At 36.0% G+C, this 13,609-nt stretch overlaps 1 protein-coding gene across 2 annotated transcripts in view; it reads right to left on the minus strand.

The window, feature by feature from the left end:
* Positions 1–337: 337 nt before the first annotated feature.
* Positions 338–13,609, minus strand: part of FAM3C (FAM3 metabolism regulating signaling molecule C) — a 46,133-nt gene continuing 32,861 nt past the window's right edge. For both annotated transcript variants that reach the window (XM_036905652.2, XM_036905653.2), the window contains exons 6-10: positions 13,447–13,505; positions 12,308–12,358; positions 10,249–10,333; positions 1,456–1,582; positions 338–868 (exon numbers count right to left, since the gene is read on the minus strand). In XM_036905652.2, coding sequence (XP_036761547.1) covers positions 779–868; positions 1,456–1,582; positions 10,249–10,333; positions 12,308–12,358; positions 13,447–13,505 — 412 coding nt within the window. In that variant the 3' untranslated portion in view covers positions 338–778. The remainder of the gene's footprint in view (positions 869–1,455; positions 1,583–10,248; positions 10,334–12,307; positions 12,359–13,446; positions 13,506–13,609) is intronic.

The following is a 13,609-nucleotide window of genomic DNA, read 5'->3' on the forward strand; positions in this document are numbered from 1 at the left end:
CTGACACGGTTGTCCTGAATTACCCAGTTAGGCTGAGGAAGGGACCTGGCCTGCTTCCCCAGTTCTGTGGGGTTGCCACCTCCAACCTCACTCTAAATAGCTCATACTAAATTAAGTTTTTCAACACTGCTAACACAAAATAGAGCCACCTTTAGTCCCGTATGCCACCTACATTTCTATATTTACTTTTTTGTGTACATTAAAAAAAGAATTTTGTTGTGCTTTTCCCATATCTGATACAGGTTTTATTTCTAGGTTTCTTGGGAAGGGAAGAGAAAGACTAAGAAAAGAGGTACATCAGGAGAGTCAGACCATAAAGTAACATTACACAGACAACTAGCCAAATATCTTTTTAATTTAAAACATACTATCATCAAAAGGCAATATATATAAAAGAAAACAAAGTTTGCTCCCTAACATCCATATTATTCCATGACAGATTTTCACAGAACCAGTATATATGTCAATATACTTTTCACAATTGTTAAGATATCCATTAGGTATGCTTTCAGAATTAGAAGATGTCATTAACAGAGCTGTCTAAACATTGAGCTATTACTAGGGAAATGTGCTTAGAAATGGTTCAGTGATTTGCTCATTATAATGACTATTTACAAAGGTATCTATTTACGTTAGCAATAAATAATCCTGACATCAAAAGAGAGATAATGCTCATGCACACACCGAGATGGCTGCATGCTCTTAAAATATTTACATGTAGTTTCTCTGTTATAACTCTTTTAATAGTGAAAGTGCGCTTTCTCCAATTTTCTCCATATTAGTCTTGCTTTTGGGGGATGCATCCTTCCATTTCTACAACTTCAGGCCATCCTTCATATTTATTTGTGTCCTTATTGTTCTTTATGTGCTGTTGGAACACAATAATAGTGTACAGTTCAAAAACCCTTTGTGAATTGCTTATCTGCAATAACACACTTCGGCACATTCATCTCAGTAACACTCATGTCAACAATGAGCTCATATAAATTATAATATCTTGTTGAAGGTATTAAATGAGCTCTGCCCTTGGAGCTTGGCAGACCTTCGAAATAACAGCTGAAAAGAACAAAACATCGCAGATCATTTGTTGATCAAAAAAGTATACATTCTACTAAGTTTTAAAGTCTTTCCAAACTTATTGATTATAATATCAAAAGCTCAATTAGACTGTTTGATAACCAACACTTCCTAAAAGCTTAAGGTAATCGTTTTCTAAAGCACGGCCATGTAGGAAAAAAAATTCCCATGCAGTTTGACTATTTTTAAGTTTTGTCTTTAAAACAGTGCCATGGTTATTTCAAGTAACTGATTACCAAGAACTTAATGAAAAATATGTGAACATATTTAACATCTGCTTTAATCAAGTTTCAAGAAACTGGGATGGGAATATGGACAACAATACAGTTTCACACGATTTGATCTTGTCCATTAACTATGAAAGTCTAAGACACTAACCTGTTCAAAAGGGCTTTTTGTCTTGATGCCTTTCCCACCACAGAAGACCCAGTTGTCTCTGAAACCAAGATTGGTAATGGACGTGCTTCCCAGTTCAGCGATGAGCCGCCGGGCCTCGTCAGTGAGTCTTCAAGGGGAAGAAAAAACGATGAGATAAATACGGTGCACTAGAATCTTTAATATGCAACACGAGATGAAGTGAGAAAATGTCAGCTTAAATAAGAGAATATAAAGAATATGGAAATTTTTTGGAGTAGCACTCCTACTATGTGAATTCTTTAGTAACATGAAATCTAGCAATTAATATTAAGTTGATTCTATTCAGAGGTACCTTTAAGATGTCTTTATTTCACGAGAATAATTCACTTTCCTCTACATCATCAAATAAGTAGGGGATACTGCAGGTAACAGATGCCTAAGTTAATCCAAGGTCTTAACGACCAATATCTTTGTAAAAATTAAAGATCAATTTGAATCTCCTCCACTAAACCCTTTGTAAATTACATTTGAATAGAATAAAGGTAAATGCTGACAAAAATCTGGATGTTTCTAATCCTATTATAATTAAAAGAAAGTGGATTTCAAGAATAAGGATATAAACTGTACTTCAGTGATAACTGCCAAGTAGTTATTTAATAAAAATGAGTATTAATCACATAGCAGCTCAGCACCTGCCAGCAAGAGGAAGAACAGTGACAAAAGTCAACAGCTAAGGAAACAGTTAACTGGAAGATGTCATTAAGGAATTTTGTCTAGGTTATTATCCTGATGGTGAGTGATTCCCAATCCCCCTTCTGACCCAAAAGGGAGAAGAAATTCCGTAGGTATATACTAGCTGAAAAGTAAATTAAAAAAAGACAACAAAAAACTAAGGGTCACCTGGGCAGATACCTGGCATAAGTCCTATCTAGCACCCAAAAGATGGCACTTACAGGTCAATGAGACAGTTTTTTTGCTAAAGTCTGAGGCAAAGTCAGTTTTATATTTGCAAATGGCTAGAGGATCATAACCACAAAAAGCACAGCATGAGGGTCAGTGAGGAAGGAACAAGGTATTCCTTGAAACACCCCATGCTAGTATCAGTTAGTTCTTTGATGTTTTAATGAAAGAAACACTAGGTACAACAGTTCTCATTTAACTACTTGAAGATAAATGGGATAATTTGTGTTTAAAAAAAAAAAAGCTGCACAAAGCAGAAAAGAACTACATATATCAGTAGACTTAGCAAACCCTATCCATGCGGCAGCAGAGCTGTTTTAACCACAGCCTGGGCACTGCTGTCCTCCTGGGGGAAGTTCACTAGCATCAGTGAGAAAAATCAGCAGTAGCCCTGGAATATTTAGCCTTTCAGACTCCAGTCTATTTAAGTGATGTGTTTATAACCAAGTGAACAGAAATAAATGAAATGGCTGTGCAAAAGAGCCAGTGAAGTCTCAGCCTCTGTGACGATTCTGAGACCTTCACCACCCTCACATGCGCCTGCTTCTGGGCTTCCTCGCCAAGGTTGTCAGAGCAGCGTGCCCGCCCCTCCGTGAACTGCCTGTCACTTGTTGTTTGCTCACTCAATGAACAAGTTTGGCATTAGAGGGACACTCCCTTGAAGTATGGCCTGGACCCTGCTGTCTTGTTTCCAAACAGTGTTAAGATGTCACGGATCTGAAAGCCTGTCAAATTCCACTCTTCAGTTTACCGAAGTGTTCTATTTCCTGGCAACTTTCCTAGAATGTTTTACTTGCATCAGCCGCACTGGTAGGTAAGTTTTGCTGCTATAAGAAGAACAAAGAGCACTGAAGTGCAGAGATGGGTCGGTAGGTTCACTGGGCAGCTTACTGATGACTTCCCATAGAGAGGCCTTGATTCACATTTACATCTCAGAATAATTACAAATTGGCATCTCACAGGCTTTAGGGTTTGCTCATAAATAGCCAAATGTTAAGGGCACAAATGCCAAGAGACTGCTTTATATACAAAAAATACTGCTTCATATAGAAATGCAGGCCTGGCAAAAAGTAGGCAATATCTTTCTTATATGAGCATTTTACATCAAATAAGAAGTATATTTATTGAAGGGTAGTTATTTTTACTTTTGTACTTTTGAATTTCAGAAGTGATCACCTTGATCTGTATCAATAAACTGGGCCAATTTAGCCACAGATCTAGAAGCAATTCTGAAAATTTAACTTTACGTTTTGAATCTGTTAATCTTTCTTGCTTTCTCATGAGAACACTGCTCGGTCCTGCACAGAGAAGGGCTTACCAAGCAGGCCTGAGCTGGCTGTCCTCAGACATGCCTAATAGCAAGACTGGTGGTGCTTGGCTGGCATCTGACAACTTGGATTTCGGAAAGGCTCCTACTATTCCCAGAATGGTTCCCTGGCCTAAACTGTACAAACAATGCAGTTTATGCTGATCACCTGCTTTCTGTCTGAGAGGCTGCAGTTTGGGGATGTATTAGACAGAAGATGCCTACACGTAAAACCCTGGGCACTGAGCCTCTAAGAAGCTTCCCCCGTAGACAGCATTTCACAGTATTGTCACAGTTTGTTGCTGGACAAATTAAGCCTGTCCTGCGTGACTCCACTTGGGAGAGGACCCTTGAAGCCTGGGCCTGGTTCCCTCCAGACTCTGCTGCCTGCATCTTTCCTCTGCTGGTTTTGCTCTGTATCTTTTCGCTGTAACAAACTGTGGTGTGAGTGTGCAGGTCTATATGCTGAGTCCTGTGAGTCCTCCTACGAACCATCAAACCTAGGGGTGATACTGGGCACCTCTGAGGCATGGCCCTATGCATATCTAACTAGAGTTTCATAACAAGATAACTTCCTCAATAACTTCTAAAGTTTTCTGATCTGCCTACATAGAATTTGTGGAATTTTAGTATTCCTTTTTGGTATCTTCTATTTGACTAAGTGAAAAGATAATTTCATGTTTCAAAAAGTTGTTTAAAACCATGCAACACAGACAGTATTTTCAGCAGTTGCTTAAATATGCCATAGTTGTCAAAATACCATTTCTTTAAAAACCAGTATAACTAATACATTTATATATAGCATATAATTTGGAGATAAAGCTTTTTATTCTATAAAGGAAAACAACATGAGTTTGTTACATGTACTTTAATTATCTACGACAGGTTGAGATGTTAAAAAAATTTATATGGAATAAATTATTTTAATTAAGAATTTACTTTAAAATCAATAGAAAATTATCCTTTGACAAACTAGGAAGTAGACAGAGAGAGGGATCAAATCTTCCTAGAACAGATTTTAAAACCACACAGAGGCAACCTGGAGTAGAAACGGAAATGGGAGCTGGAGATGCGGAGTCTCCGAACTGCCTCCATCTTTGCTGGGCAAGGAGGAATCTGACGGTCCTACAGTCACGCCATCAAACCAAGCCAGCGTTACCTTTTCCAAAAAGCCCAGAAAAAAACAAGGAGAAATAACACCCTGGGCTCAACTCTGATTAGCAGGGAGAACCAGTTGGGAAGCAGAAGTAAAATATGAGTGTCAAGAACTTTGGAAGAAAACCACCTGAGGCATTTGGAGGATACAAAACGCTAGGCACAGGTAATCAATCATGTAGCCTGGACTTTAAGGAGAGTATTATAAAAAGTTCTGATTAGAAACTTTTATGAGAGAATATGTCTTTTTAGAAATAAACAGAAATTCCCAGTAATTTTTACTATATTTGCTGACAACCCCAGAAAAAACAGAGGGCAGTTCTACGTTAGTGTTACTATAGGTGTTGTGTGATGGTCTACCTTAAAAAAGTTACTGTGCAAAAATACTAGGAATTCCTATCACTAATGACACAACTTTTAATACTACTACTGGGAAGACCTAGATCTGTACTTCCTGGAATGAGATGAGATTCATAAAACCATTAAAGGCCACAGAAAAAATTTTTTTGCTACTAAGTGCCAATAATTAAGAAACCCACTGTTTCACGAGAATATCACGTTGAGATCAAAGCATGACTGTCTTTTACAGAGAGGCAAACACTCTGATCAACATAGAGAGGGAACATGAATTCACTAATACCTATGTAAGTGCTTTAAAGTATATTTAAGCCTCCAGGCCCAGGACAAATGGCCTTCTGGCCTCCAGGATAAATGAATGTCACATACTTACACTCTAAAGGAACTAACAAAGTAATCTCCAAGGTAGTTTCAGCTATTTTAGAAGCATCATGGAAAATGAAGATGTTAAGACATTAAAAATTAAATATTCTGGTTTTCAAAAAAGACAAAAATTTTAGAAACAATGGTCCAATAAACTACTTCCAACTCCTAGCAAAATTCTAGAATGGATTATAACGGGGAGATCCCATGAGCATTAAAAAATAGGAAAGAAAGAGAGGAGGTGCTAGAAAGGAGGGAGGAATAAATAAAGCCAAGCTTCAGCTATTTCAACCTCTGAAGAGGTTCTCAGGCAGTAGATCAGGGCCCTGTAATTAGCATAGTTCGTGAACTGCAAGTGACCATCGCATAGTCTCAGAAAATAGCCTCTATGAATAAAATAATGACACAGCAGCTGGATGTGAGCCTACTAGGGTACACTGGCAGCTGTTTGAATTTAGTTTCTGCAGTTGATTAATAGATGAATCCTCTGGAGGAGGCCTCTGGCAGTGTGGCCTGCTGCCCTTGGTGAACATTTTTATCAGTGACTTAGATTTAAACAGAAGAATGACTTTGGAGAGAGTACAAAGCTTGGACTGTGGAATCTCATAGGAAAAATGTCAGATTCAAGACCAAGGGGCCAAAGTCAGCAAAATTAAATTTAAGAAGGATAAATGAATATAAAGTCCTTCATTTAGATTAAACAAAATCAAATTCTGAATGAGGAGAAAGACCCGACTTGGCAGTGGTTAAAAAAAAAAAGTTTTGAGAGCAAATGAAAAGATCTGAAAATTCAACTTGACCAAAAATTCATGAGCCAAAAATATGATGTGACTGTTTAAAGAAAACTAATACAATATTAGTTGGTATGAACATTCAAAGAAATGTAATCTGTAAAACATGGTAAGTAATCATCTCCACTGCACCCTGTACTAGCCGGAGCACATCTACAACACTGTGTTCCATTTGCAACACTTGTTTTCAGAGAGACAATAATCCACCAGAGAACAACCGAGAAATGCAGCCACAAGGGCAAAATGACCTTGAAACTTAACACGACAAAAGGTTATAAGAGCCAGAAGTCTTGAGCCTGGAAAAAAGAAAACTAAATAGAAATATCAGTTTCAAATACTCAAAGAATCAAATGATTTGGGGAACATATTTACTGTTTCGTTGTTTCATTTACCCGATTGTTAAGACTACCAGTTGGAATTTAGAGGGAGACCACCTTGAGAATGTAACATTTACTGAAGAATGGTTTTTGTTTTCTTTCAAATAGAGAACTGATGAGGGTCCTAGTGGCCTTCAGAGGTGTGCGGTCTGGCGAGTTCCAAGGGACTCTTGCCCTGGCTGGGATGCTTTGCAGGTGACCTTTAAGATCCCTTAGTGCAGGATATCCACATTTAAACCCTTTGCTTAGGCATGAAGTGTTCTCTCCAAAATTAGGAGTTCATCAGTGAAATTTAGCTTGCTCATTCCAATGATCATATTCTTTATTAAACAAACAAAAAGTTATGATTTAGTTGGGGTAGAAAGCAGGCATCATTAAGAGACCTGCACTCCCTAAAAGATAAGTTTTCTTAAATATAGATTTTCTTTTTTGTTTTCAAAATGGTCTTCCTAGTTAAAATCAAGAAATACTGGGATAAACAAAGGTAAAGAGGTTTCTTAAAGCAGAACTTAAGGGCCTTTCACTGTAAATCCCTAAAAGGGGCAAAATGCAAGGTGCTATCCCCAAACTTATTTGACCATCACAGTTTTGAAGGCTGGGATTCCACCACAAAATATGCTGGGAAATGCTGTGATGGAGACCAACCCCAGCCACGTGCTGAAGTACAGAGAATAGCCAAGGAGCTCATTATGTATAATAGGAACTAGGATGGGAGGGAGACAGCTACAGAGAACTGAGTCCTGCATTCCCTAACCACCACGGATACCACTTCCTTTCTTGGAGAGAGCAATCACATCCATTTTATATTCTAAACTTTCTTGGGTATCAGTGGGAGAACAAACCATTCCTTATGAGGTGGATCCAGTGGCCTTATGTAAGGAAAAGCCATAACACAGCAGTAGAAACAAGCAGAGCCCCTATTCCCTTGTAAGACTGGGTGTACCACAATTGATGACTCATTCCAGAAGTTCCACAATCAGACACCTGCCGGGATATATGTTTCTGTTCTGTTCTATTTAATAGATGCAGATGGCCCTTCATAAGGATTGTCTGTCTATTTCTGTATAAAGGACATGATGCTTAAAATGTGTTTCACCAGTGTTTGGAAGAGGCAAGTACTCAAAATACAAATTCATGTGCCCAAACTGAAACTGCATACAGCTGAATTCATTTAAATGTACAGAATTTGAATCATATTGATCAAGTGTAAAGACATCGAAGTTTAGATTCCCACTTCTGCCTTATAGGATGAACCTTCTTCTGAGGCTCTTTAGGATACATTTGATGGCATCAATAAATACCAGCTAAAGAGTACACACCATCCCTGCCATAATCCTTAGGTATGGCTACGATTTATGTTAGCAGAAAGGGAATAGGTCTGATGCTCATTAAGCATACTAATGAAACATCTGATGAAAATGAGAGGTCACATGTGTCTATTCAGAAAAGTAAGCCTTTTTTTTTTCAAACTTTAAATCCTTAAATGTAATATCCTATTTTCCCAGCAAAAGCTAATAGCAAGTTCCTTGTTATTTGATAAGGAATACCTGGTTACATTCTGTTTAGTTCTATCTAGCTAAATGGCAATGGATGAATATGCTAGTTTTATATAACCTGCCACTTATGAATTTAACACATCCTTGGCTGATGCAGATAAAATACACAATGTCAGTGAAATGACTTTAGCTTAGAAACATTCATAAAGTGCCACTGTTTTCTCAGTGCAAATCTGCAATATAGTTACACTTTAATACATATATGAAAAAAATCAAGCAACAGACATGCCACATTTCTATGTGGACCTTACAGTTTAAAAGCTTTTTCAATTAAAATCTACAAGGGACATATATTCTTGATAAAAGTCATGTGGATAAAGTATCACAGAAGTTTTTTTTAAGACTACTAAAAGGGATTTAGCCCCACAAGAAGTATTATGCACACTTATTTTTAGAAAATAGTAAAAAATTGAAATAGTGTTTTATTGGAGCAGGAATATACAGGTGAATAGAACAGAACTTTTAGAAACAGTCAAATCTACATAAGAACAGGCATTACAAGTCACTGGGAAATTACAATTGGATTTTTATAAACATGAGAACGGTGAAATCACTGGAAGAGGAAAATCTACTAAGTATTTATTTTGGAAAAAGGCTTCTCAAGTATAAAAGTAGAAGAAGCTAAAAAGGAAAATACAAAAACTTAACTACACAAGAATTAGTCTAAATTTATAAAAGCTGAAAAGCCCTATACATTTAAAAAATGAAAAGCAAACGATATATTTTAATATGATGGTTAACATCCTAAACACATGAGCTCTTATAAATCAGTATGAGTCAACCTAATTGGTCAGAAGACAATTTACAACAGCCAAAAAACACTTGTGAAAAAAAAATCTAGTGTTATCAATAAGCCAAGAAAGTCATGTTAACAAAACCCCTTTCTAAAACTTCTGGAATTGGGAACTTTAAAAAAGTTAACAATCAGTGTCATGGAACTTCTAAATTACATGTAAAATTGGTACAAACTTAAAATCCTTTTTAAAAAACATGCACATCCTTTAATTCAACAACCTTACTTCACAAAATATATCTTGAGGCAATAGATGACTGTTCAAAAATTAAGATAGTGCATTTTTTGCTAAGTATGAAAAATTGGAAATAGCCTAAGAGTCCAGCAGTAGGTATTTTATTAAATAAATATTAAATCATGACACATATAGAAAAGCTATACTAGGCAGACATGAACAATGTTGTTATGAAAAATATTTAATAGTATAGGAAAAATATTTACTATATAAATAAATGAAAAAGTATGTTATAAATACTATCATTCCAAATATCTGAGATAAAGAAAATACGTGCATTAAGAAATATGGAGATGGAAACAAAATGTTATCAATGATTACCTTTGAATAGAGTGAGGTGAACCACACTCATTTTCCTCATTATGTTTTTCTGCATTTTCCAAATGTTACATTTACAATTTAAGAAAAAAGCTGCAAAATACCATCTATTACATTTATGAAAAATGTATCACACTCGTCCTTTCACAATTACTCCACTTCTAGGAATATGCCATAAGGACATAATCAAGGATGCAAAAAAATTTATGTAAGTGGAGGTGTATCACAATGTTATTTGTAGTACAAAAAAATGTGGCAATATTAGGAAACTTTTAAATAAAGTTGGGGCCAATATGATCAACTGTTGGTAAGTCATGAAAAATACTCCTGAAGAATATTAATGTCAGAAAAACAATTTAAAGTTGTGAAAAACAGAATATAAAGAGGTATAGAAAACTTTATGTACAATATGAGTTTAATTTCACAATATATGTGTAATAAATACACAGATCAAAGGATGCAAACTAAAAAATGTTCACAGCGCTTACCTGGAAGTTGGATTACTTTGCTCTATTTGATGTATTTTTTTCATTAAAAATGTATTGCTTTTATAATTATATACTATCGTTCCAAAAAGTTGTATAAATTTTTAGGTTTACATACTTGGTCGCTCCATCATCGTATGTTCCCATTAAGACTATCGTTCCATCTTGTATGGACTTCAAAAACTCAATAAATGGAGCCACATCTGAAGAAAAAGAGAGGTTGAGGGTTTTTAAAAAATGAGTAATCATCATGATAATCCCTTAAAAGTTAATAATATAAATTAAGTGTTTGTAAATCAGTAATTTGTAACATAGAATAACCAAAAGGGAGACAAATTTTGTGAAAAGGTTAAAAATTAACTGTCCCTGGATATGATCCTACTATGAACTTAAAATTTCTCAGTCCTGATCCAAAGTGTCTTTTGTACTGATATTCCAGGGGTTAAATGAAAAAACTGTAGCAAAGTCACATTAAAGCATGACTTCTGATTTAAAGTCAGAAACTTAAAGGGGCAGGAGGAAGGCTCATGGATTTCCTGGGTATATATAAAATTGTTTGTATGGGCACTTTGCTAAGAAGAGAATATAGGACTTTTAGCTAATTCTCAAAAGGATCTATAATGTCTAAAAATTATATAAGTTTGTACACACACACACACACACACAGATTTAAGAGCTCTTCTGGGCGTATCTGCTTACCGTAACTAGAGGAAGGAATGTTAAGTTAGTTATTCCTGAAAGCTAAACTAATTATGGCACATTTTACAGTCATTACCTGCTTCATCTAGTTTATCAAGATTCACAAGGACTTAAAAATAAACCACTTTATTGACTACAAACTGGGGATGCCAGAAAGGCAGGTCAGGTGCCACAAATCATCCTACATCTTGAACTCTAGTGTCAGGTTTCCTAACAGCCTCCAAGTTCAACACTACTTCAAAACTGGGTTACTGTGAATTTGAGTCAGTTTCTTCCTACAGCAAAGATTCTGAGGATTTTCTCTAATTGAATTCTATTTCATAATAATAGCATCTTCAATTCAGAAAAAAAGGTACTAGAGCCACTAACAAACCACTTCCATTTAAACACAAAGATGGCATTAATCTGCCACCCTTTCTCAACTTGAAGAGTACTTCAGCCGTAATTAATCTACAAGGGCTGAAATACTAGAGTTTCTGGTCACATGACTGGTTTCAACAACAGCTTTGCAGGAGTGTTTGACATAGTAAGTTTTGGAAGGACCAATTATGCCTTTTAGAATCTAAAATTGATGGTGGCATGTTAAATGTACACAGTTTTGACAGCTATGAAAAGTTCTCCTAACCAAATCTCAATAAATACTACATGGTATCTGATTACAAGCTGAGGAAGTATTAGAAGAGCTGAATGGTCTGAAAACCTCACATATATTTCAGGAATACTAACAGCTATTGGCTTCAGGGAATATATATAAAGTGAATGGTGACAGGGAGGTGCAAGGAACAGCCTTATGCTAATACACTGCCCAAACCAACAACTTAGAAGAGTTTCAAAAGGCAGTGCTAGCCTGCCTTCCAACTTGAGGAAGAAATCCCTTTCTTTCGGGCACTTTGAGGTGCCAGGTCCTTGCTGTACGTGCTGGTGACTGACTTCCACTGGCTCATTAAGGAACTGCCAAATTAGCAAGATATTGGCTCATCACTTGCAGCCCAATGAACTAGAAAAAAATTCTCTTCCTTCTCTCAAATATTTATCTACTTTAATAATAATTCCGGTTATGATTGGCTTTTGAAACTGAAAAATCATATGTAAAGAAATCAATTTAATCAGTTAAAAATGCTTAAATTGGTTATGCCCTTCTTCAAGTTACTCACTCTTTAAAAATTATCAGACAGAAACCAAGAGCAGCCCAAAGCTTTGAATTAGTGGTCCTGCAGAAAACAGGACTCATATTTTTCAAAATCTCAATTTTGATTATTACTGCCCTTTATTACACACCACAATTTTTATAAAAAAGCAAAGTATATACAATATGACTGATTACTTAAATGTACCCGGACACTTACTGAAAAGAAGAGAAACCAAATGAACTGACATCAAAATAGTACCATTATTCTCTCAGTAACAGGCTACATTATGTTGAGATGATTAAGAAGTCCGTGTTAGCAACAGAACAGTTAGATGTTATTCATGCTTACCTCCTCCCCACATGTCAAAATATTTGGTATCTAATACTTCTCCTGTTTTTCCTGAAAAAAAGATCGGATTTGTATCAAATTATGAAGTGAAATATACTCTACATTGTATAAGACACATGATCTTACCCACAGGCTGATGAATGCACTAGTTGAGAAAGAATTACTTTGAGAAAGACTTGAAAAATTTGATCTGCATGCATTGGAAATATATTTCTAAGAGAGTAATTTCTGGATAGGACTTTCTCACTAATCTTGTAAACCACAGAGTAGCAAACAGAAATTCACTGCTGACTGCAGACCAAATTCAAAGTCAGATATTTTTCATCTTTATGTGTTATCATCTTCCCTTATTTAAGAATACTAGCTAAAAATACATAACACATAAAACTTTTACCAAAAAAGATGAATATGCTGTTTTCTAAAATTAAAGTGATCTCTTAAAAATTTATTTCCCTTTTAAAATGTATTTTTTTTGCTATCAATTACATGACACAAATAGTTACAGAATTTTTTAACCTAAGAAAATGAAGAAAGTGGAAACACAAAAATTTATCTCTTGTGAAAAGAAGTAAAAAAATCCTTTCCTATACTATGAACTGGGTAAGGTGGCTGTGATTTCTAATACACCTTCTACAGTGTAGACACCTTCTACAACGTTGGAGATGTTCACAGTTCAATGAACTTATTTATACCAATGAACTTACCAGAAGAACATGGACAATACTGAAAAAATTACAATTAATTCTTCCTCTTCATTCCTCCCTCCACCCCATCCAACAGTCTATCACCCCCCGTCATTTTACACACCTTCATTCATATCTATTTACTTTCATATTACATTAGGATTCCAAGTTTTTCAGCAAGATTTCACTGGTTTGATATGAGATTGGATGCATCCTGATGATCTCCCGGGAGACTCTCCACACACTGCACACCAAGTGGATGCTTCCAAGAAAGTACGCTATAAATACCGAGGAGCTGAATCTCTGCCTGTAGCTGGTGGTTGGGGAGAGTTGGGAAAGGGCTTTGTGTCAAGTGTGGCACTTTTCGACCCAATTCCCTGTTATTAGAGTGTATTTTACTTTGGGCCACTTGAATACCCACTGACTACAACCATAAGAAGAAATAATTATACTTACCATTTACCAAGGCCACATTGATCCCTCTTCCAACATTATTCTTAACACCACTCATCAAACTGAGGAGGAAAAAGTCAAGACAAATTTAGAAGTAGATGTTATATATAAACATATATCAGATGCCAAAAAAAAGGTGGGTATATAACCTACATGCACAAGTGTT

The sequence above is a fragment of the Manis pentadactyla genome, chromosome 7 (assembly GCF_030020395.1).
Source record: "Manis pentadactyla isolate mManPen7 chromosome 7, mManPen7.hap1, whole genome shotgun sequence".
NCBI classification, from domain to species: Eukaryota; Metazoa; Chordata; class Mammalia; order Pholidota; family Manidae; genus Manis; species Manis pentadactyla.